Source organism: Eriocheir sinensis, chromosome 59, assembly GCF_024679095.1.
Source record: "Eriocheir sinensis breed Jianghai 21 chromosome 59, ASM2467909v1, whole genome shotgun sequence".
In the NCBI taxonomy this organism is placed as follows: domain Eukaryota; kingdom Metazoa; phylum Arthropoda; class Malacostraca; order Decapoda; family Varunidae; genus Eriocheir; species Eriocheir sinensis.
Genome location: NC_066567.1, coordinates 5,527,098 through 5,549,923, shown reverse-complemented (window position 1 = coordinate 5,549,923; position 22,826 = coordinate 5,527,098). Strand labels below are relative to the sequence as shown.

General features: G+C 43.7%; 1 protein-coding gene across 2 annotated transcripts in view; it reads left to right on the top strand.

Annotated features, from left to right (window-relative positions):
- Positions 1-22,826, top strand: part of LOC126985430 (innexin inx2-like) — a 101,820-nt gene that overhangs the window by 35,904 nt on the left and 43,090 nt on the right. Inside the window, exon 1 of one of the 2 annotated variants that reach the window (XM_050840295.1) lies at positions 584-1,210. The exons of the other annotated variant lie outside the window; for it this stretch is intronic. Within the exon in view, the coding sequence (XP_050696252.1) occupies positions 1,195-1,210 (16 nt within the window). The 5' untranslated portion in view covers positions 584-1,194. Of the gene's footprint in view, positions 1-583; positions 1,211-22,826 lie in introns of those variants that run through there. 2 annotated transcript variants of the gene reach the window in all.

The window sequence follows — 22,826 nt, the reverse complement described above, 5'->3', positions numbered from 1 at the left end:
GCCCCGACGCCCCAGTGACTCCCTGCGACCCGTGGGACCCGTCGGTGCCGCTCCCGCCGCCTGCCCCGCCGCCTCCCCCAGTGACGCCGCGCCGAAGGGCGACGCTCCGAAAGCTGTGTTACGCTGTGTGTACGGCGGCAGGTGCACCCCCGTACACACACACACACACACACACACACACACAGTCAACACAGGCAGGTGGAGGCGTCAGCCACAGGCACCTGCACAAACACAAACACAAACACTGTTCACCTCAGGCTCGCCGCTGCGGCCGCCACAACCCCGCCGTGCACGGGACGCCCTGCCCGCCTTCCCCAGGCACTCCGCCACCCGAGCCCGCCTCCTTCACGCCCCGCCCCGCCCCGCCCCTCACCGGGAAGAGTGGCTCAGCGCGCCGCAGTGCGGGATCGCGTCTCGGCCAGTGACATCAGTCTGTTTATTGCGGCGATTAACGACACACAAAAGTCACGTGACGGCCGCTTGTGACGAACAGACGGACCATATAGTACCAGGCCGCCCCGCCCCGCCCCGCCGCGCCCCAAGCAGCACAGCACAGCAACAGGCAGCCTCCTTACGCCCATGTAGGATAACCGCTGCTCTGTGTGTGTGTCTGTGTATGTTTGTGCGTCTGTGTGTGTGGGTGAGGGGTCAGCCTTCACCCCTGGCCGCGGCACAGATAACGCCCTGCCCCGCCCCGCCCCGCCTCGCTTATCGCCCCGCCGCCACCGTTAGATACTGACCACCACGAACACGAGGAACAGGGGCGTCACGGCGGCACGCAGGCCTAACACCACCACCACCACCACCGCGGCTGAGTGTCAATACGCAGCAGCCGTCCTCACCACCACCACCAGCACCACTATAGCGTCTTTACTTCCATCAATAGCACCACCACCACCACCACCATCACCACCACCGCCGCCACTACCAGCAGCGGCGGCTCCGTCACGCTGGCAACAACCTCCAAAGTGTAGTTGTTGTCGGTGGGCCTCGCGTCGCTCCTCCACTTAGCCCTCACTCGCCCTCCACCCCGCGGGCCCCCAACACCGCCGCTCCCTCCTGCTCCACCGCGCTGCCGCCCCCTCCACCGCGCCGCCGCAGCCTCCTCCACCGCCCACGCCGCCCACGGTGATGCTGACGCTAAGATAAACAGATCAGAAGCGAGAGTGCGAGAGAAAAGTGTCCCGTGGCATCATGTTCCGGAATCCAGGTGAGGTGTTTGTTTTGACGGGCCCCCTCCCCCCCCCCTCCCTGGCACACCTGTCCCCTCACCTGGCACCCCTCTCCCCCTCCCTACCCCAGTGGCAGCCTCTTAACCCCTCCCCCTTACCCTAAAATAATCCTTCCCCTTATCCGTCCTTACCTTTCCCCTTCGTCCCAGTAATCACAGAAGGGAAATTTCGATGCTGAGGTAGAGTGATCCTTCTGCATACCTGAGGACGCGAGGAAAAACCGAGAGAAAAAGGGAAGTGAAGGAAGACGAGGCGTTAGCGTGAAGCGTAGAAGGAGGGAGGGAGAGAGAGAGAGTGAGAGGGAGAGAGAGCCGGGCGACCCCATTCCACTGTCTTTCACTGCAAATCGTTTTAGCGTTCAAGATTAGACTCTGAAAGGAGGTTGACGAGGGGTCCTGAATGGGCATGACACGGCTGATTGGCTGCACGAGGGGAACGAGTACCCACCTGGCTGTTACCTGCCCCTGCCCGGACACCTTTACTGCATCCCTTCCTCAACCTACCTGTGCCCTATTCCGTCAAGTTTTTTTCTCCTTTCTTTCATTTATTTCTCGTTTATCTTCTTCCCTTCTCACTTTCCTCTCTATTCCTTCATGTAGAACTTCACGCTTCCTTTCTTTCTTTGCTACATATTCATTCTCCCTATTTCTTCCTTTACATTCCTCCCTTCCTTCCTTCCGTAGCCTGTTTTTTCTCCCTTCCTACCTACCTCTCTTCCTCTTTCCTTCCTTCCTTCCCTCCTTCCCTTCCGCCCCTCCCCTTCCCTTCTCAGATCTCCGCTGTAGGAAGGGAGGGATTGGGGCAAAAACTCCTTCCTTCGTTTCTACCTACCTAGATAAATCTCACTCCCTTCCCCTCCTCTTCCTCCCCTTCCCTTTCCTTCCCCTCCCTCACTCCCCTCACCTCCCCACTCTCCGGCCGGTGCCACGCCCACTGAACCGTGTGTGTGTGTGTGTGTGTGTGTGTGTGTGTGTGTGTGTGTGTGTGTGTGTGTGTGTGTGTGTGTTGGTTTTGCCGTAAGATAACAACCCCGGATGTGACTGATGCACATGGTCACCCCAATCGAGAGAGAGAGAGAGAGAGAGAGAGAGAGAGAGAGAGAGAGAGAGGACACGCCCATCAGGTCACGATTATATCACAAACGCACAACACACACACACACACACACACACACACACACACACACACACACATACACACACACACACACACACACACACACACACACACACACACACACACACACACACACATGATTGAGATGATGATGTCAACACTTAGAAAGGAAAATTGCATCAACTATCTTTTCTTCCCTTTCTTCCTTCCTCCCTCCCTCCCTCCCTTCCTTCTTCCCTCCTTTCCTCCCTCCATTCCTTGCTTGCTTCCATACTCCCTTCCTTCCATGCTCCCTCTGTCTCTTCCTCCCTTCCTTCCCTCCTTCCTTCTTTCCATCCGTCCCTTACTTCCTTCCATGTTCCTTCCATCTCTTCCATTCGTCCATACTTCCTTATTCCTTTTTCTTCTCATTATCCTCGTCTCCTATTTAGTGTCCTTTCCTTCCTTCCTTCCTTCCTTCCTGCCTTCCGTTCTTGCTTCCTTCCTTCATCCGTCCTCTTCTACTTTCCTTCTTTTTCTTCCTTCTCCTTCCTCGTTCCATTAGAGTTTCGTTGTGTCTTGTCTAATACGTGATTCATACTTGTTTTATTCACGAATTCGGTGGAAAAAAAAAAGAGAAAAAAACATCAATAGCAAATACCACTTTTTTTTCAGAGGTGTTTTTCTTCAGTAATTCAATATCTTCCTACGGTGTCTGGCGTCGAAAATTGTGTTTGTGACGTGTTTTGTTGATTAGAAATGGTAAATAAGATACGGTAACACACACACACACACACACACACACACACACCTGGGGGCCATGATGTGCTACCTGTCCTAAAAGGTAGAGGGGGAGGAAAGGTGAGTGATGAGCCCCTAGCGTGACCCTTCCCCTCCCCCTTTACCCTTATCCCTTTACCCCCCTCTCTCCTCCCCCTCCTCTTCCCCATTTCCTATCTTCTCTTCCCTTCACTCTCTACCAGTTCCTTGTTCCTCATCTTCACCTCTCTCCCCTTCCCTCTTCCCCTTCTCTCTACACACCTCCTCTTCCCCTTCCCCTCCCTTCCCCTTCCTCCTCTTCTCCCCTTCCCCAAATCCTCACCCACACCTTTCCTCTCTCTTTCTTCCCCTTCTCCTCTCTACACACCTCCCCTTCCCCTTCCCCTCCCTTCCCCTTCCTCCTCTTCTCCCCTTCCCCAAAATCCTCACCCACACCTTTTCTCTCCCTTTCTTTCTTCCCCTTCTTCTCTCTACACACCTCTCCTGCCCCTCCCCTCCCCTCCCTTCCCCCCTTCCTCTCACCGTACCCACCATCTCCCTCACCCATATCCTGCGTCACCCTCACCCTCCAATCCTTCACCCTAAAGGATTAAGCCGCTAGGATGCCCAAGGATACCCAAGGATACCAGTCTAGCGGTCTTTTCCTCCTTCACTCCTTCCTTCTTCCATGTTTTCCTTCTATTTATTCATTCATTTTTTTCCTATTTTCTTTTGTTTATTCATTCACTCTTTTCCTGTTTTCTTTTTCTCATTCTCTTCTTTCTTCTTCTTTATGTGTGTCTTCTTCGCTGTCTTCTTTGTCTTTCCTTCCTTTGTTCTTTTGTTTTCTTTTTTATCTGTCTTCTTTTCTTTCTGCTCCTCTTCCTTCCTTTTGTTTGTCTTCTCTATCTTTTTATTTCTCCTTCCTTTGTTTTTTTGTTTTCTTTATCTTGTCTTCTATTCTTCTATTCCTCTTTCTTCTTTTTGTCTGTCTTCTTCGCTGTTTTCTTCGTTTCTCTTTCCTTGGGTTTCTTTTTGTTTCCTTTTTTTTTGTAGTTATCTTCTATTCTTCCTATTCTCCCTTCTGTCTTCTATCTCTTCCTCTACCTCCTTCTTCTATCTCTTCCTATTCTCCTTTCTTCGCTCCTTCTTTCCTATCTTCTGTATCTTATCTCTGTCTCGTTAGCCTTCTCTTCTTCCTATTCTTCCTTCTCCCTAATTGGTTTTCTTCTTATCTCCCTTTTTTTCTCTGCTTCCTTTCCTCCCCCTTCCATACTTCTTGCTTCCCTTTTTCATATCCTATTTCTTACTCTCTTTTTTTATCCTCTTTTTCTCTCTCTCTTCTTTTTTTCCTCTTTCGTATTCTTTCCGCTTCCCTTCCCTCTTTGATTATGCCTTTTTTATCCTCGTCTTTCTCTCTCTTTCATCTTCTTTCCCTTCATTCCTCATTTTTGTTGCCCCTCCCTTCCTTCTTCCTCTCTCCTCCTCCTCTGTCTCTGTCTTCTGTGTTTATCAATGACGGTGTTGTTGTTGCTGTTGTTGTTGTTGTTGTTGTTGTTGTTGTTGTTGTTGTTACTACTCTGTTAGTTGACAATTTTCTTTCTCTATTGTTTTTTCACTTCCTCTTCTTCTATTTCGTCCTCAACAACACCAGCATCAGCATCTTCTTCGTCTTCTTCTTCTTCTTCTTCTTCTTCTTCTTCTTCTTCTTCTTCTTCCGATGCCCACCTACCCTCTCTCTACCTCTCCTCTTCACCCCCAAATCTTATCATAACCCCATCACCAAAATCCATCTCCTCTCTCCCCATCACGCGTAAACAACCCATTCCTCAGCACCTCACCCCATCACCGCCCCATCACAAACCCCATCACCTCTCCCACCACCCGTAAGCAACCCATTCCTCCCCATCATCACCACATCACTATCCCTTCACCCATCCCATCACCTATCACCATCCCATCATCTCTCCACCACCCATAAACAACTCCTTCCTTAGTACCAACCCCCCATCACCGCCCCATTCCCCTTCCCATCACCACCCTATTCCCGGCCCATTGAGCGGCATACGGGCAGTGGCTGAGTAAACCACGGCGGCCCAAGACGGTAGCCTGCAGGGACGACGACCATATTTTAATAGTAACAACACGCTTTTTATTCCCTTCCCATTTTTTTCTTTTTCTATATCTATCTATGTTTCTGTCTCTTCGGTTTATGTCTGTCTGTGGTTGTTAGTTTGTTCATGTTGATTGGTTTGTCTTTTTTTTTGTTTTTTGTTTTGTTTATGTGTTTGTCTTTATTCTGTCTATCTAGCTGTCTGTCTTTCATATTATCTTACCCCCCCCCCTCTCTCTCTCTCTCTCTCTCTCTCTCTCTCTCTCTCTCTCTCTCTCCGAGTATCAAATTCGGTCTGGTTGATCCCGCATCGACCAAGGTCATTGCGAGAGTCCACAAGAGGAGGAGGAGGAGGAGGAGGAGGAGGAGGTGAGGCAGAAAGGAAAAATGAAGGGTGATGAGGAATGAAAGGGATATAAAGTTGAAAGATGAAAGGAAGAGGAAGAGAAAGACGAAGGAGAGAAAAAAGTCGACGAGAAAATGTTGGGAGAAAGAAGAGAAGGAGGTGGAGGAAGGACGATGGAAGAGAGGAAAATAGAAATAGTCAGAACGTGAAAATATGCGAAAACGGCTGAAAAGGGTAAGAAACGAACAGCAAAAGGAAACATGAAGAATATGACGTTTAGTAAAAAAAAAGAGAGAGAGAAAAATCAAAGAGCAAGGAAAGAATATAGAAAAAAACATACCAGAGAAACAAAAAAAAAATCAGTTAAGAAGAATAATGATAAAAGGAGGTTGAAAAAAAAGACTGAATAAACAAGAAAGGAGGAATGAAAAACTAATGAAAATGTATAAAAGAAGAATAGGAAATAGAATAAAAAACAGGAAAAAAAAGGAAATTGCAGGACTGAAAAAAGAAGAAAAACAAGAATGAAAAAAGATTGAAAGACGAATTATAAAACGAAAAAATGAATGAAAGGGAATGAAAAAAATGAATAAAAAAGGCGTTTGAAAAGGGTAAGACATGTCGCCCTTTCAACTTTTGATCTCTATTGAAGGGAATGTCTTTTGGGGCTCATTATACGGCTGTTTGTGGACCATAATGGGCCTGTTAGGGAGCCTTACGAGGGTAGTTAAGGCCTCTCTCTCTCTCTCTCTCTCTCTCTCTCTCTCTCTCTCTCTCTCTCTCTCTCTCAGCTAAGTTAACTGTTCTACGTGATATATGTACATTCGTGTGTGTGTGTGTGTGTGTGTGTGTGTGTGTGTGTGTGTGTGTGTGTGTGTTTCTGCCATATGATTCATGTTGCATTGTGTGTGTGTATTTGTGTGTGTGTGTGTGTGTGTGTGTGTGTGTGTGGCCTATACGGGTGAGAGTAACCAGACACACAGAGAGAGCGAGAGAGAGAGAGAAAGGAAGATATGGGGAGAGAAGGGAGGGACGGAGGGAAAGGAGAGGGAGGGAATTGAGGGAAGAAGGGATAGTCATGCCGTCTTGATGGAAGAGAGAGAGAGAGAGAGAGAGAGTCTTGTCCTAAAAAATCGTACTAATAGAATTTATATAAATATTGAGTTAGTGTAATTGTCATTATTAGAGAGAGAGAGAGAGAGAGAGATAACAACATAACTCTGTCGTAGAAGCTTGACGTTTGCCCTTTCACACACACACACACACACACACACACACACACACACACACACACACACACACACACACTCACAAATCCACTCGATTGTAAGCAATTCGCCCAGAAAAGAGAACATATTCCTAGTGTCCACCCCACAACATTCTCTCTCTCTCTCTCTCTCTCTCTCTCTCTCTCTCTCTCTCAAAGAAGAAGAGAAAGAAGGAGAGGTGAAGGATAAACAAGAAAACAAGTAAAAAAACATATAAGAAAAGAACGAAGAGATGGAGAGGGAAGAAGGAAAAAAAAAAGCGAAAGGAAAATAAAGAAGGAGAAGTGAAAGAGAAATAAGAGAACAAGTAATAAAACAAGACGAAAAAAATATTAAAGAAATGGAGAGGGAAGAAGGAAGAAGAGAGAAAAGCATAAGGAAGAATAAGAAGGACGAAGAGAAGAAAAGGAAATGAGAAAAGTTAAAAAAAGGAAAAGAAAGAGAATGAAAAGATGAAAGAGAAGAAATAATGGGATAAAATATTAAAAGAGGGAAGAAGATGTGATGGAGAAATGAGAAAACAAGAAAAAAATAGACAAGAAGAAGAGTGAATGAAAAAGGAAGAAGAAAAAGAAGAAAAGGAGTGAACGAAGGAAGAAAAAAAAGAAAAAAAAGGAGACATAAGAGAAAAGTAAACACATATAGACCAGTTAAAAGGTAAAGAGAAGAAAAAGAGAAGAAGGAAAAGAAGAAAACGAGTGAACGAGGGAAGAAGAAAATAAAGGAAATGAAGAAAAATGAAACAAGAAAATACAAAAAGACTAGTAAGAGGGTAAAGAAACGAAAAGGAGAAGAAGAAAAAGAAGAAAAAGAGCAAAGAAAGGAAGAAGAAGAAGAGGTAAAGAAGGAATAAGAAAAGAAAAATAATAGGTAAGTAAAAGGGGATAGAGATGGAAAGGGGAGAAAAAAAAGAAGGAAAAGAGCAAAAGAGGGAAGAAGCAATAAAGGAAAAATGAGAAAACAAGTAAAATAAAATAAAAGAAGAAGCGTGAATGAAAAAGAAATAAGGAGAAGAAGGAAGAGAGGAATTGAAGGACGAAGATGAGAAGAAGGAGAAACAAGAAAAAACAAGGAAAAAAAAGACAAGATAAAGGTGAATGAAAAAGGAAAAATAAAAAAAGAAGCGAAGGAAGGAAGAAGGAGGAAAAGAAGAAGGAGAAGGAGGGGAGGAGGGAAGAAGACACGCATGAAAAAAAGAAGCGAAGGAAGGAAGAAGGAGGAAAAGAAGAAGAAGGGAAGGAGGGAAGAAGATACAACCCTTCCACATCCACTTCCTGTCTCCTTCACTTCCCCCTGACAATCTACTTTCCATCATCGTCATCATCATCATCGTATTTATCGCTCTTTGTTCCACCTCCTCCTTTCATCTCTCTCTCTCTCTCTCTCTCTCTCTCTCTCTCTCTCTCTCTCTCTCTCTGGCAAGGGTAAAGTGCGTAGACCTCGCCTTTTTTTTTTTTTTTGCAATCGGACGTGACGCACTTCTCCTCCTCCTCTTCCTCCTCCTCCTCCTCCTCCTCCTCCCACTACAGTTAAAGAGAGAAACGCGTAAAGAAACAAAAAATAAAGTCTGAATCACAAGGAGACAGGAAAGAAGAGAAGGAAGAAGGAGGGAAGAAAGAAACGAAGAAAGGAAGGAGGAAGGAAGGAGGGAAGGTAAAAGAAAGGAAGTAAGAAGTAAGTAATAAGTAGGAAAAATGAAAGGGAAGGAAGCAGAAGAAAGAAGGGAAGTGAGAGAGAAGAATGAAAGAAAGAAATGAAGAAGGAAAGAAGGGAGGGAAAGAGAGATGGAGGGAGGCATTTTACTTTGAGCTAGTGAAGGAAAGAAGGAAAAGAGAGAGAAAGAGAAAGAGAGAGATGGAGGGAGAGAACGGAAGAGGGAAAAAGAGAGAGGAACTGGGAGAGAGATGGCGGGGGAAAATAAAGAAAAGCTTGAAGACATGAAGAAAAATTAAATCAGTGTAACAGAACTGAGAAAAGAAAAACATAAGATTAAAAGAATGGAGGAGAAGGAAGAATGAAGGGAAGGACAAGACGGAAAGTAGAGAAAGGGACAAAAGGAGAAGGAAAATAATGATGGGAGAGAGATAAAGGAAAATTGATTGATGGGAGGAGAGAATGGAGATAGAAATAATAATAGTAATGAAAGAGGAGAGAATGAAAGGGGAGACATGATGATGGGATGAAGGGAAGAGTGAAGAGAGAGAAGATAGTGAAGGGAGAGAGAGAGAAGAGGGAGGAAAGAAGATAAGAGAAGAGAGGAGAGAGAGGGAGGAAAGATGAAGGATGGAGAGATGAAGGAGAGAGATGAGAGATGAGAGGGAGAGAGAGGGAGGTGAGGAGAGAGAGGGAGAGAGAGAGAGAGAGAGAGAGGGAAGGAGGGGGAAGAGAGAGAGAGAGAGAGAGAGAGAGAGAGAGAGAGAGAGGGGGGAGAGAGAGAGATGGGAGAGAGAAGAGGGAGAGAGTGACTTAAGAGAGAGAGAGAGAGAGAGAGAGAGAGAGAGAGAGAGAGAGAGAGAGAGAGAGAGAGAGAGAGAGAGAGAGAGAGAGAGAGAGAGAGAGAGAGAGAGAGAGAGAGAGTTGGTTGGTACATTATTTCAACAGGGTCAGGAGAGGCATCAGAGGAGGAGGAGGAGGAGGAGGAGGTCAAGGGAAGGTGAGGGGGTCAAAGACGGGACGAAGGGAAGGAGTTACGAGATGCAGGAGGAGGAGGAGGAGGGGGATGCCTGTGTATCCTCTAAGTGGCCCTGTAATTGGTGTCATCCTCAGTGCCAGGAGACAGTGCCAACCTATACCCTGCAACATGTCTCTCTCTCTCTCTCTCTCTCTCTCTCTCTCTCTCTCTCTCCGCTAAATGTCAGTGGCACGTACTCATAACATTTCTCTTCCTCCTCCTCCTCCTCCTCTTCTACGTTCGGCATTTGTCAATTTATTTCTCTCTTTGTTTGTTTTTTATTAATTCACTTATCTAAGCAGCACATCATTTGGCTAATTATTTAATAGGACCGTTAATTAGAGAGAGAAGAAAATAATGACACGCAAAGAAGATGAAGAGACCACTTAATAATGGGCAAAACTTTCTCTTCTACACACACACACACACACACACGCACACACACACACACACACACACACACACACACACACACACACACACACACACACACACACACACACACACACACACACACACACACACACACACACACGGGGCGGCACCTGGAAAACATAATAGGAAGATGGGTTTAGATAAGGAGAGGAAGAGATAGACTGACGCACGGAACTCCTCACCCCCCCCCCTCTCTCTCTCTCTCTCTCTCTCTCTCTCTCGATATGTCACGTGGTTCTTATCATCTCTTTCACCACAACTCTTCTCTCTTTTTTCACACCTCCTCCTCCTCCTCTTCTTCCTCTTCCTCCTCCTCCTCCTCTTCCTCCTTTTTATCTTTTTCCTACGCCTCCTCTTTCTCTCCTTCACACCTCCTCCTCCTCCTCCTCCTCTTCCTCTACCTCCTCCTCTTTTTTTCTCTACCTTTTCTAATCCCTATACAATACAAAACTCGAAAATAAAAGAAAGAAAATGAAAAAGTACAGAAGAAATAATATACGCGAAGGAGAAACAAAAATAAAAGGTAGTAACGGGAATTGATGGCCGAATAAATAAGATAAATAAAATAATAATGAAGTAGTAATAATAAATCTAGTAGTTATGAGAAAATATTAAAGGTACAAGTCTTGCTTTCTTTTATGGAGTTGTTTATCCTCTCTCTCTCTCTCTCTCTCTCTCTCTCTCTCTCTCTCTCTCTCTCTCGTTTCTTTCCATCTTTTTTCTTTTTTTCTTACACTTTCACTTTTTTTCGTTTTTTTTCTTTTTCTTTTCTTTCTTTAGTTATTTATTTCCTCTCTCTCTCTCTCTCTCTCTCTCGTTTCTTTCCATCTTTTTTCTTTTTTTCTTACACTCACTTTTTTTCGTTTTTTTCTTTTTGTTTTCTTTCTTTAATTATATATTTCCTCTCTCTCTCTCTCTCTCTCTCTCTCTCTCTCTCTCTCTCTCTCTCTCGTCACCTCATTAGAAATAAAACATAACTCACCACCACGAAGGTCACCACTACACGTCATCACTTCTAACCTTTTTATCTTCACCATTTCCTTCCGAATAAGTCACTCACCGCATCCTATAATTTTTTTTATTTTTTTATTTTTTATTCTCTTAGTTCGCATTTACACTATTAGGTGGTTTTGAAGCGCCTCCTCTCTCTGTTTCCCTTTTTTTTGTTTTGAAGCGCCTCCTCTCTCTGTTTCCCTTTTTTTTTTTTGTTTTGAAGCGCCTCCTCTCTCTGTTTCCCTTTTTTTTTTGTTTTGAAGCGCCTCCTCTCTCTGTTTCCCTTTTTTTTTTGTTTTGAAGCGCCTCCTCTCTGTTTCCCTTTTTTTTTGTTTTGAAGCGCCTCCTCTCTCTGTTTCCCTTTTTTTTTTGTTTTGAAGCGCCTCCTCTCTCTGTTTCCCCTTTTTTTTTTGTTTTGAAGCGCCTCCTCTCTTTATTTCCCTTTTTGCTTTGAGCACCTCCTCTCTTTAATCCCATTTTGTTTTGAAGCGCCTCCTCTATCTCTTTCCTTTTTTTTTGTTTTGCGCCTCCTCTCTCTGTTTCCCTTTTTTTTTTTGTTTTAGCGCCTCTCTCTTATTTCCCCTTTTTTTTGTTTTCCTCTCTCTTTATTTCCCTTTTTGCTTTGAGCACCTCCTCTCTTTAATCCCATTTTGTTTTGAAGCGCCTCCTCTCTCTCTTTCCCTTTTCGTTTTGAAGCGCCTCCTCTCTGTATTTCCCTTTGTTGAAGCATACTAGGAGTGTTTTCTGACTATCCTTTTCTGTTTTAGTCCTTGGTCTGTCTCCTTCTAGCGGTAAGAGGAGTGGATAGGCACACACAAGCAGACCCAAGGGTGGACGGACAGACCCATGAGAAGCTTCAATGGTGCTTAGACAAATAAAGATAATATAAATACACAGGTTGATGAGCAGATACACAAGCAGAGTCAAGGGTGATACAGACATGAGAAGACGCACAGAAGTTTAGGCAGGTAGAGAGATCAGTAAACAAGCAAACAGGCAGGTAAAGTGGTAGGTATAAGGATGGAAAAAAGGTAGACAGGTAGACAGATGTGATGACGGACGAACAGGTAATGACGGACGGTAGGATAGACAGGTGAGGGGACTTGAGAGGATAGAGAAATGGATAGATAGAGGGGTAAGCAATTATATGGAATGACAGGTACAGAAATAGATTAAGAAGCGAAACTAATTGACAAAAGGACAGGTAAACAGGCAGACTTATGGACAGACATGTGTACGGTGAGACTGCGGAATTAACGGACAGGTAGAAAGATGCATTGATGGATATACAGAGAAGAAAACAGACTGAATTCAAGAAACAGGTGAACATTAACAGACAAATCACCAGACACAATGATGAATATGTAAACAGTAAACAGACAAAATAAAAGAAAGAAACAGGTGAAGAGATACAGAGTGAACGAAACAAACAGGTGAGTAAACAGAAACAGACACAATGGTGAATATGTAGACCGTAAACAGAAAAAATGAATTAGGCAACCAGGTGAAGAGTATCAGAATCAAACAAACAGGTGTGCAAACAGAACCGTAGACAGGAAACCGCAGACACTTTGGTACAGGTAACAAAACAAACAGATAAGGACAGGTGGAGATAAGAAGGTGAGGGAGGAGAAGGTGAAGCCGGTAAACAAACAAAGAGGAAGAAAGAGCAAACAGAGAGACAGCGAGCGAGCAAACAAACTAAGAGACAAAGACAAAACTGTAGATACGGAGGCGATTCAACAACCGAGACAGGCACGAATAAAGACTCTCTCTCTCTCTCTCTCTCTCTCTCTCTCTCTCTCTCTCTCTCTCTCTCTCTCTCTCTCTCTCTCTCTCTCTCTCTCTCTCTCTCTCTCTCTCTCTCTCATAGTAGCCAACACGGCGCCCACTTGCTACACTTACGGAATGTTGTTGTTGGTGATAATGGTAGTGATGATGGTGGTGGTGATGGTGGTGGTGATGGTGGTGGTGGTGACGATTCAAGGGGAAAGGGGACTGAAGCGTGGGGGGAGAGGGTATTTGGGTAGTGGTGGTGGTGGTGGTGGTGGTGGTGGTGGTACTGGTGTTGATCATAAGCCTAATTACGTGTGGTGAGGTGCGGTGTTGAAGGTGTTGAGTTACTGCCTGGTGGTGGTGGTGGTGGTGATGTCTCCGAGGTAATTCTAGAGTGGTGGTGGTGGTGGTGGTGGTGGTGGTGGGTGTCATGGTGGTGATGTGGTTGTCGTGGTGATGACAAACAAATCTCTAGTCTTTGTGTTGTGGTGATATTCTAAACATTGGTGATGAGTGGTGGTGATGGTGGTGGTAGTGATGGTGGTGGTGGTGACGTTTGGATGGTGTTGAACTATGACTCACGATTGTGGTGTTGACTTTATAGTGGTGATGGTAATCGTTGTGGTGATGAATACTGATGGCGGTGATGATTCATGACTGTGGTGTTGATTTTATAGAAGTGGTGATGACAGTTGTGGTGATGCCTTGTGGGTGGCGTATAGTAGTGGTGATGGTGATGATGGTGATGATGGTGGTGATGGTGTATAAGAAACATGCGGGCGAGACAGACAGCGTGAGTGTTTATATCAACCCCCACCTCCCTCACCCCCCCTTACCCCTACCCTCATCACCCCCCATCACCACCACCACCACCACCACCACTCTGCCAAGGTCACCCACCCACTAACGGGGCGAGTCTGGGTGGGGCGGGGCGGGGCTGGGTTGTGAAGGGACATATTGGGGAGAGGAGAGGAGGGGAGGGGAGGAGAGGGGAAGGGGAGTGGGCAAAGGAAGGGGCAGGATGAGGAAGGGTGATATGAGGGGGAAGGGAGGACAAGGAAGGGAAGGAGACAAGAGGAAGAGGAAAAGAGGTTAGAAGGGGAGGGATGCAAAAGAGAAGGTAAGAGGAAAAAGGGGAGGAGAGAGAAGGGGAGGAGAAAAAGAGGAAATGAAATGGAGGTAAGAAGAAAGAAGAGAAGGAAAGAGAAGGTGGATAGAGAAGAAGGGGAGGACAGGGAAGGAGAGGAGAAAAAGAGGAAAAGGAATGGGGGTAATAACAGAAAAGGAAAGAGAAGAAGAAGGGGAACAGAGCAAAAGGGGAGGACAGGGAAGGGGAGGAGACAAAGAAGAAGAGGAAAGGAAGTAAAAGCAGATAAGGGGAGGAAGGAGAGAAGGAAGAAGGTCAGAAAAGAGTAGACGAAGGGAGGAGAGGGAAGGGAATGAGAGAAAAAAAAAGAAGAGGTAAGTAAAGAGAAGGGAGGAAGAGAAAAAGGAGAGGAGAAAAAGAGAGAAGGAAGTATTTGTGAAAAGAGAAGAGGCGAGGGGAGGAAAGTAGAAGGAAAAAGAGTAGAGTAGAAGAGTAGAGGGGAGGGAAGGGGAGGAGAAAAAAGAGAGGAGGTAAAAGGAGAAGAGGAGAACAAAGAACACATGACAGGAGAGGAGAGAAGAGAGAAGAGAGAGGTGAAAATAGAGGGGGACGAGAGGGGAAGAGGAGGGAGAGACCAGGGAGAGGGGAGGAGGGAGAAGAGGGAGAGGGAATGGAGGAGGTAGGTAGCAGGAGATGAGGAGGGGGTAGAGAAGGGAGGATAGGAGAGATGGACGGGAGGAGGTGGGTAGCAAAAGAGGAGGGGAGGAGAGGGGGGAGACAGGGGAGGGGAGGAAGGAGAGGTGGAGGGAGAGGAGGAGGGGGGGCAGCAGGGGGGGATTCTCGGGGTCATCTTTTGTTCACTATTAATAGAAGGCCGCAACAGGTGTGTCCAGGTAGCGGCTGCCTCGCCAGGTAATTGATTTAATCGTTTATTATAATCACTCACCTGTTTACTAATAATTGACTTCCTTATCTGTTTACCTGTTGTTTTTTTACCTTTGTCTAAGGGTAATAAAATATAGGAAGGGAAGGTAGATAGAGGAATTACTACTACTACTACTACCACCATTGTTTTTGTTGTTGTTGTTGTTGTTGTTGTTGACTTCATAATCGTGTTGTTTTGCTTGTTCATATTTGTTAACGAATTTACAGGAGACTATTTTTTTCACACAATGATTAGAAAACATTGGATAATTTATACTGATGTTAACCCTCCTTCTCTCCTCCTCCTCCTCCCCCTCCTCCTTTTGTTCCTTCTTCTTGTTCGTCTTTTTTTTTTTTGAGGGGGGGGCGGCGAAGGGGGGCAGGGGGGCGCACTTTAATCTTTAAGACGTGTTTTTCGCCCCGCACTGAACTGACAGGTGTTTTAAATAAGTGACTTGCTACCTGTCTTTATTTTTTTTTTAGAGCAGAGAGAGAGCATCGTGGGAAATGTTGAGCTTGTTTGTTTGTTTGTTTGTGTGTTTATTTGTTAGTGTGTGTGTTTGTTGTTGTTGTTGTTGTTGTTGTTGTTGTTGTTGTTGTTGTTGTTGTTTTGATTCTTATTCTATTTGCTTTCTTCTTTTCTTCGTATACTTAAATATTATCATGATTATTACTATTTTCGTTATTGTTATCATTATCATTATTATTGTTGGTATTATTATTATCATCATTATTATCTCCACTATTATCATTATCATTACTATTGTTGTTGTTTTTGTTTTGTTTGTTCATTTTTTTATCAGTTTTAAGGCGAACCAAAAATTTGTTACTGATCATTTTTCTTTTTTTATTTCTTCACCTTCATGTTTATCTATGTATTTATTTATTCTTCCGTCTGTTTGCAGGTATGACTCGCTGCCGTTGTTCCCTGGCGTTGTTGCAAGTTTTTTCCCTCACATACTCGCGCCCTAATTGACACCTTTAGGACCAAACAGGTAAAACTAATTAGCGGTGACTGCCTGACATTCTCGACGCCCCCATGATGCAATTTTGTCTTCTCACCTTTCCCCTTGCGACTGAACTTACACTGTTTACTGATATTTATTATGTTTGTTTGTTCCTATTTCTTGCATTTCTTACCTCTTATTACTGTTGTCTTGCTTTCTCCTTATTTATTTTTTCTTATTTTTCTTTCTTTTGTTTCTTCTCGTTTCTTCTTCCGGTTTCTTTTCATTCTTTGTTCTTCTTTCTTATTTTTCCTATTTTTCTTTTTTTTTTGTTTTCTCTTCATTCTTCTTCTCCATTTCGACTTTTTTTTTCTTTCTTCTTTATTCCTCCTCTTTTCTTCGTCTTTCTTCTCCCAATTCTTATATTTTCTTTCTTATTTTCTTTATTTTTTCTCTTCTCTCTTTTTCCTATTTCTTCTTCATTCTTCTCTCTTCTTATTTCCTTTTCTTTCTTCTTTCTTCTTCCTATTTCTTCTTTCTTATTCCCATTTCTTCTATTCTTTCTTATTTCCTCTCGTTTCTTCTCCCTATTCTTATTTTCTCTTGTTCTTTTCATTTCTCGTTTTTTTTATTGTTTCTTCTTATGTCTTCTTAATATCTTGTGTCTTGAATGTCTTCTGTTTCTTATTTCTTATTTCTTGTATTCCATTCTTCTTTTTTGGTCTTATTTCTTCTTTCTTATTATTTTCTATTTCATGTTTTTTCGTATTTATGTATAATGCGCTGAGCTGTTTAATTTATTTACTACCTACCTCGTTAATTTAATGAAGACAGGTAAATTTTGATGTATTTCACCTGATTTGTAATTATTTTCGGCTTTAAACATTGCATGAAATAAAAGAAGGAAAAGGGGAAGGAAAAAATGGAGAAAAGGAAAATTTAGAAAAGGGAAAACCAGGCAGGATGGAAAAATCATGTAGAAAGGAGGATCAAGAAGGAAAACATAAAAAAGAGGAAAAGTATTACATAGGAATAAACGAAAAAGAAGAAAATATTAACAAGAAAGAAAGACGAACGAGAAGCAAGGAGAATAAGTTACCAAAAAGAAGAAAAAAATAACAAAAACGGACGAAAATAAAAATAGAAAAGAAGAAAAGAAAAAAATAAATAAAAAGGCAAGAAAATAACTGCAACTGAGGAAGAGAAATACAAATTAAAAAAATGAACAAATAAATGAATAAATAAACAGAGAGTAAGAAAGAGAAGTAAAGAACAGAGAGAGAGAGAGAGAGAGAGAGAGAGAGAGAGAGAGAGAAACCTGGTCTGTACTAATTATTTTCGGTATTAAACAGTGCATGAAATAAAAGAAGGAAAAGAGGAAGGAAAAAATGGAGAAAAGGAAAATTTTGAAAAAGGAAAACCAGGGAGGACGGAAAAATCAAGAAGAAAGGAGGATCAAGGAGGAAAATATAAAAAAGAGGAAAAAGAAAAAGGGAAATATTAACAAGAAAGAAAGAATAACAAGAAACAAGGAAAAGAAGTTACCAAAAAAAATAACAAAAACGTACGAAAATAAAAATAGAAAAGAAGAAAAGAAAAAAAACGAAATAAAAAGGAAAGAAAATAACTACAACTGAGAAAGAGAAATGCAAATAAACAGATGCATAAACAAATGAATAAATAAGGAGTAAGAAAGAGAAGTAAAGAACGGAGAGAAATAAACAAGACACAAAACACAAAGGTGACTGTCTTGAGCCGTCACCTGAGGGAGAGAAAGTTACAGGTAAGCAAATAAAGAAAAAAAGAAAAAGAAAAAAGAAAAAGTGGCAATACAACAACAACAACAACAACAACAACAACAACAACAACAATAACAACAACAGAGATACGGGATTCTAAACAAAGTAACACAAAGAGAAATAAATAAAAACAGAAGGAAAAAGAAAAAGAAAAAAAAAGAGCCAAACCAAAACAACAGACCCAACAACAACAACAACAACAACAACAACATATATACGGGATTCTAAACAAAGTAACACAAAGAGAAAAAAACAACGGAAGGAAAAAAATGGAAAAGACTTACCACCATTTCACCACCACCGTCATCACCACCACCACCACCACCACCTCAGTTTGTCATTGCCTTTACTTCACACCTTGATGTCACCTTTCCTCCTCTCCCCCATTTTTTTCTTCCTCTCCCTTTCCTCCTCTTCTTCCTTCACCTCCCTTCTCTCCCAGTCTATGTTTGTCTTTCTTTACTTATCTTTTGTCCTCCTCTCCTGTTCCCTCCCTCCTTTCCTCCCTCCCTTCTTCTCCTTTTTCTTCCTCCTTTTTCCTCCTTTTTGCTTCTTCTTATCTTCTTTTTTTTTCTTTCTTGTTATCCTTTACCTGTCCCTTTACCTTTTGCCTTCTTACCTGTTTAAAGTCCTCTTCCTCCTCTTCCCTCCTCCTCCTCCTCCTCCCTCCTCCTCCTCCTCCTCCTCCTCCTTTCTCCCCTTTTCTGACCATCTACACCTATTTGTACACCTGATAGCTTTCTTCACCTTTCCTCCTCCTCCTCTTCCTCCTATCTACACTACATCAACATCAATTCTCTCCACCTCCTCTTCCTTCCTCCTCCACTCCTCCATCTACACTCCACTTATAGAAACGTTACCTCCACCTATTTCCGAGTATTCTCTCTCTCTCTCTCTCTCTCTCTCTCTCTCTCTCTCTCTCTCTCTCTCTCTCTCTCTCTCTCTCTCTCTCTCTCTCTCTCTCTCTCTCTCTCATCTCCACCCTTTTCCTAGTATATGTTCGTCTCCACCTGATCTTTTAACTCCCTCCATCTTTTCCTGGTATGGCACATGATCCACTTCTCGTATTCCACCTCCTCCTCCTCCTCCTCCTCCTGAGGACGAAGCCCTATGAAGAGCGACTCGAGCGACTCAACCTCTTCACGGTGGAAAAGAGACGCCTGCGGGGAGACATGATACAAGTCTTTAAGTACCTGAACAAGCTCAGCAACGTTGATCACTCCAAACTCTTCACGCTCCAAACCAACCTGAGAACAAGAAACAAAGGAAAAACAATTCAAGCAAAGCGATGCAATACCGACATCGGCAGGAGTTATTTCTCGAATAGAGTTGTTCGCCACTGGAACAGCCTTCCTGCAGAAGTGGTTAGCGCAGAGACCATCAACTCCTTCAAGAAACGCATTGATCGCCACTTTGCTGCATCGGGAGTGAACTGAACGTTCCCAAGAGTAGATACACAAGAGCTTTAATCCTTCCCTGCAAGCCACTCCTGTGGCAAACGGATTGATTGAATCACTGAACGCAGGCAGCCTAGTAATGAGCCAACAGGCTTTCTGCTGCCTGCTAGTCCATGTTTCCATGTTTCCTCCTATTTTTCCTCCTTTCTCCATCATTGTCTTACTGTAACGCACCTCACTGTATATTTCCTTCAGTGTTTTCAAGTCATCCTTCGTAGTCTCCCTTCCTCTCAGTTTGCTTGTTTTCCTTTTTTTCTTTTTTCTTTCTTTGCTTCATCTCTTGTTTTCTTCTCTCTCCTCCTTTATTTTCATACTTCTCTCCTCTTTTTCTCATTTCCCTTTCCCTTTTTTCTCCTTTCTCTTCTTTTCAGTCAATCCTCCATCCATGTTTCTCTCCCTTCATCTTTCTCTCTCTTCCCTCTTCCCCGTCTTTCCCATCTTCTGTTTTCTCTCCCTTTATTTTTTTTATTTTCCCTTTCCTTCATATTCTTCTTATTCTTGTTTCTCTCCCTTCACTTTTCTCTCCTATTCCCTTTTTTCTCCTACCTTTTATCATTCCCTCCCTTCGTCTTTCTCTCCCTCCCTTTTTCTCTTTACCACCTCCGTCCCTCCACCCTCCTCGTTTCCTTCTTATCTCCGTTACTTCTTTCCTCCACTTCCTCTCCCTCCCTCTCTCCTCCTTACTCTTTCTCCTTTCTCCTTTCTTTTACCTAACTCCTCCACCCCTTTATGCTTTTTCATCTCCCTCTGCTTCCTCCTCCCTCCTTCTCTCTCTCTTTTCTTTCCTCCACCCCTCCCTTTAATTCCTCTTCTTTCTTTCTACCTCTCCCTCCCTCCCTCCCTCCCCCCCCCAACCTGTCCTTCACCTGCCTCCTTACGTAACGCATCTCAGGTGGGTCATTAATGTCTCTCCAGGTAGCGTGTCATCACCTGTCCTTCTTTCTCTCCAGGTGAGCTCGCGTACCCCTCACCTGCTTACCTGGATATCCACTTACCTGCCTGCCTCTCATTACTTTCATTTTTGTTTTCATTTGCTTCCATTTGATTTTTTATTTTCTCTTTTTTTTCTTATTTTTTTTCCTTATTCTTCCTTTTCAACAAATTTTTACTTCCTTCTTCCTCTTTCACTGTTTTTCTTCTCCGTTTTGTTTTCCTTTGTTTATTTTTTATCTTTTGTTTCCTCCTTTCTTTCTTACTTCTTTTCTTTTCCTTTCTTATTAACATTTTCCTAACTCTTCTTCTCTTACTCTTTTCTTTCGTTCTTTCCTTCACTTTTAGCATGTCATCTTTAGCATAGTGTGTGTGTGTGTGTGTGTGTGTGTGTGTGTGTGTGTGTGTGTTTTAGATAATAGTGACTGATGATTCGAGTTTAATTGCTCTCTCTCTCTCTCTCTCTCTCTCTCTCTCTCTCTCTCTCTCTCTCTCTCTCTCTCTCTCTCTCTCTCTCTCTCTCTCTCTCTCTGATGCAAGGTCTCCGTTTTATTACTGGACTGTGAATAGGAGGAGGAGGAGGAGGAGGAGGTCGACAAGGAGGAGAAGAAAGAAGAGGACGGAGAGGAAAAGGAAGAGGAAAAATTACAGGAAAGGACAGTAGGAGGTGAGGAAAGGAGAGAAGGGAAAAGGGAAAGATAAATGGGATGGAATTAAAGGGAGGGAGATAAATAATAGAGGAGAGGAGGGAAATGATGGTGGAGGAGGAATGGAGGAAAGGAAATGGAGGAGAGAATAACAAGGGGGGGGAGGGGAAAGGGCGGGAGACTCAGGTAGAAAGGGCAGGTTATAAATATGAGGAAATTATGGAAAAGGAAGAGGAGAAGAGAAGAGGAAGAGGAAGAGGAAGAAGAGGAGACACAAAATAAAATAAAGAAAATTTTAAGATGTAAAAAAGGAATAAAAGAAAGAAAAAAAGAAAGAGAGAGGAAGAAAATCGTGCAGATTAAATTAACGAACAAGAAGGAAAGAAAGATAAAAGGTGATAAAAGAGACAATGAGAGGAGGAAGATGATACGGAAGGAGGAAAAGAAGACACAGATGAAGGAAAAGGAGGAGGAAGAGGAGAAGGAGGATTAGAAAGATGAGATAATATTAAGAGAGAGAGAAAACGGAACGAGGAAAGAAGGAAAATTTAACATAAAGAGGAAATCAAGAGGAAAATATGTAGCAGAAAATTAAGTAACAAGGAAAAGTAAGAGAAGGAGAAAGAAGAGGATGATGATTGTGATGATGATGATGATGATGATGCAGAAGAAGCTTACCTGTCCGTCTCTCCTCCTCCTCCTCCTCCTCCTCCTCCTCCTCCTCCTCCTCCTCCTCCTCCTCCTCCTTCTCTTTTCTACCTGTCTCTTTGTAACCTTCAGAGTCAGCGCCTAACCTCCTTCCGCCCTTCACCTCCTCCTCCTCCTCCTCCTCCTCCTCCTTCTCCTCCTCCTCCTCCTCCTCCTCCTCCTCCTGTTAAAATTTCCGGATCAAAACTGAACCTCCATTACGAAAAACATCTGAAACAAGTGAAGGAAAAAAGGAAAATAAAAGTAAAGAAAAAAAAAGTAAAAACGAAAGCTCAAAGTTTCCTCGTTCGTTGTCGTGTTCACTTTCGTAACTTGACCTTTGTTCGTTTTTATTTTATTTTTATTTTATTGCTGTTTTTTTTTTTCATTTTGCTTTGTTTTTCTTCAGCTGCGTCACCGTCACCTGCCGATTGTGTTTGAAAGTACACACACGCACACGCGCACACACACACACACACACACACACACACACACACACACACACACAGGTAAGAGAAATAAAGAAGGAAAAGTGAGAAGGGGCATAAAAGGAGTAGAAGGGAGTGAGATGCAAAGGGAGGGAGAGAAAGGGAGAGGAAGGGAGGGGAAGGGAGGAAATAGGTAAGGGAGGGAGGGTATGGGTAGCGGTTTTCTTGGGTCACTGCTTGCCTTCATCTCTCTCTCCCTTCCCTCCCTTCGTCCCTCCCTTTCCTCCTTCCCTTTTCTTCTTTGCCATTTCTTCTTTGTCCTCCTGCTCACTCTCTATCAACATATCGTGGGTACAAGTCTCCTCCTCCTCCTCCTCCTCCTCCTCCTCCTCCTCCTCCTCCTCCTCCTCCTCCTCTTCTTATCCTTACTCATAACCTCCGTTCTCCACCTACTCGTTTGACCCCCCTCACACACACACACACACACACACACACACACACACACACACACACACACACACACTCACACACAGGTACACACGCACACACCTTAATGAGCCCTTCAGGTGACCCTCACGTGGTTTATATTGGGCTTTGTGTTTTTATATACCATCCAAGGTTATGTAACGACTACTACTACTACTACTACTACTACTACTACTACTGATGATGATGATGGTGATTATGATGATGATTATGTTCTCTCTCTCTCTCTCTCTCTCTCTCTCTCTCTCTCTCTCTCTCTCTCTCTCTCTCTCTCTCTCTCTCTCTCTCTCTCTCTCTCTCTCTCTCTCAATGACTCTTGGTGTCCGTCAGTTCCTCTCTCCCTCCATTCACAAATCTCTCCATTCCTCCACTTCCTTCTTTGTCAACTCTCTCTCTCCCTCCCTCCCTCCCTCTCTCTCCCTCTTCTCCGTCACCTTTATCTCTCATTCCCTCCAAAACACTCCACTTTTTCTCTCCTCTTCTCTCCTCTCCTTCACTTCCATCTCCATCTCTCCCTTTCTAGATTTCCTTTTTTCTTTCTTCTCTTCCTCTTATCCTTCCCTCCACCCTTCTTGATAGCACTGTTACCTCCCTCCCTCCCTCTCTTCACTGTTTCTTCTCTCCCTTCCTCCCTCCTCCATTGCAAAGCTTCATTCTTCTCTCCCTTTTTCTCTCCCCTCCTTTATCTCTCCCTTGTTCAGTCCCTCCCTCTCTCCTTCCCCCCACTGTTCTTTCTCTCCATCTCC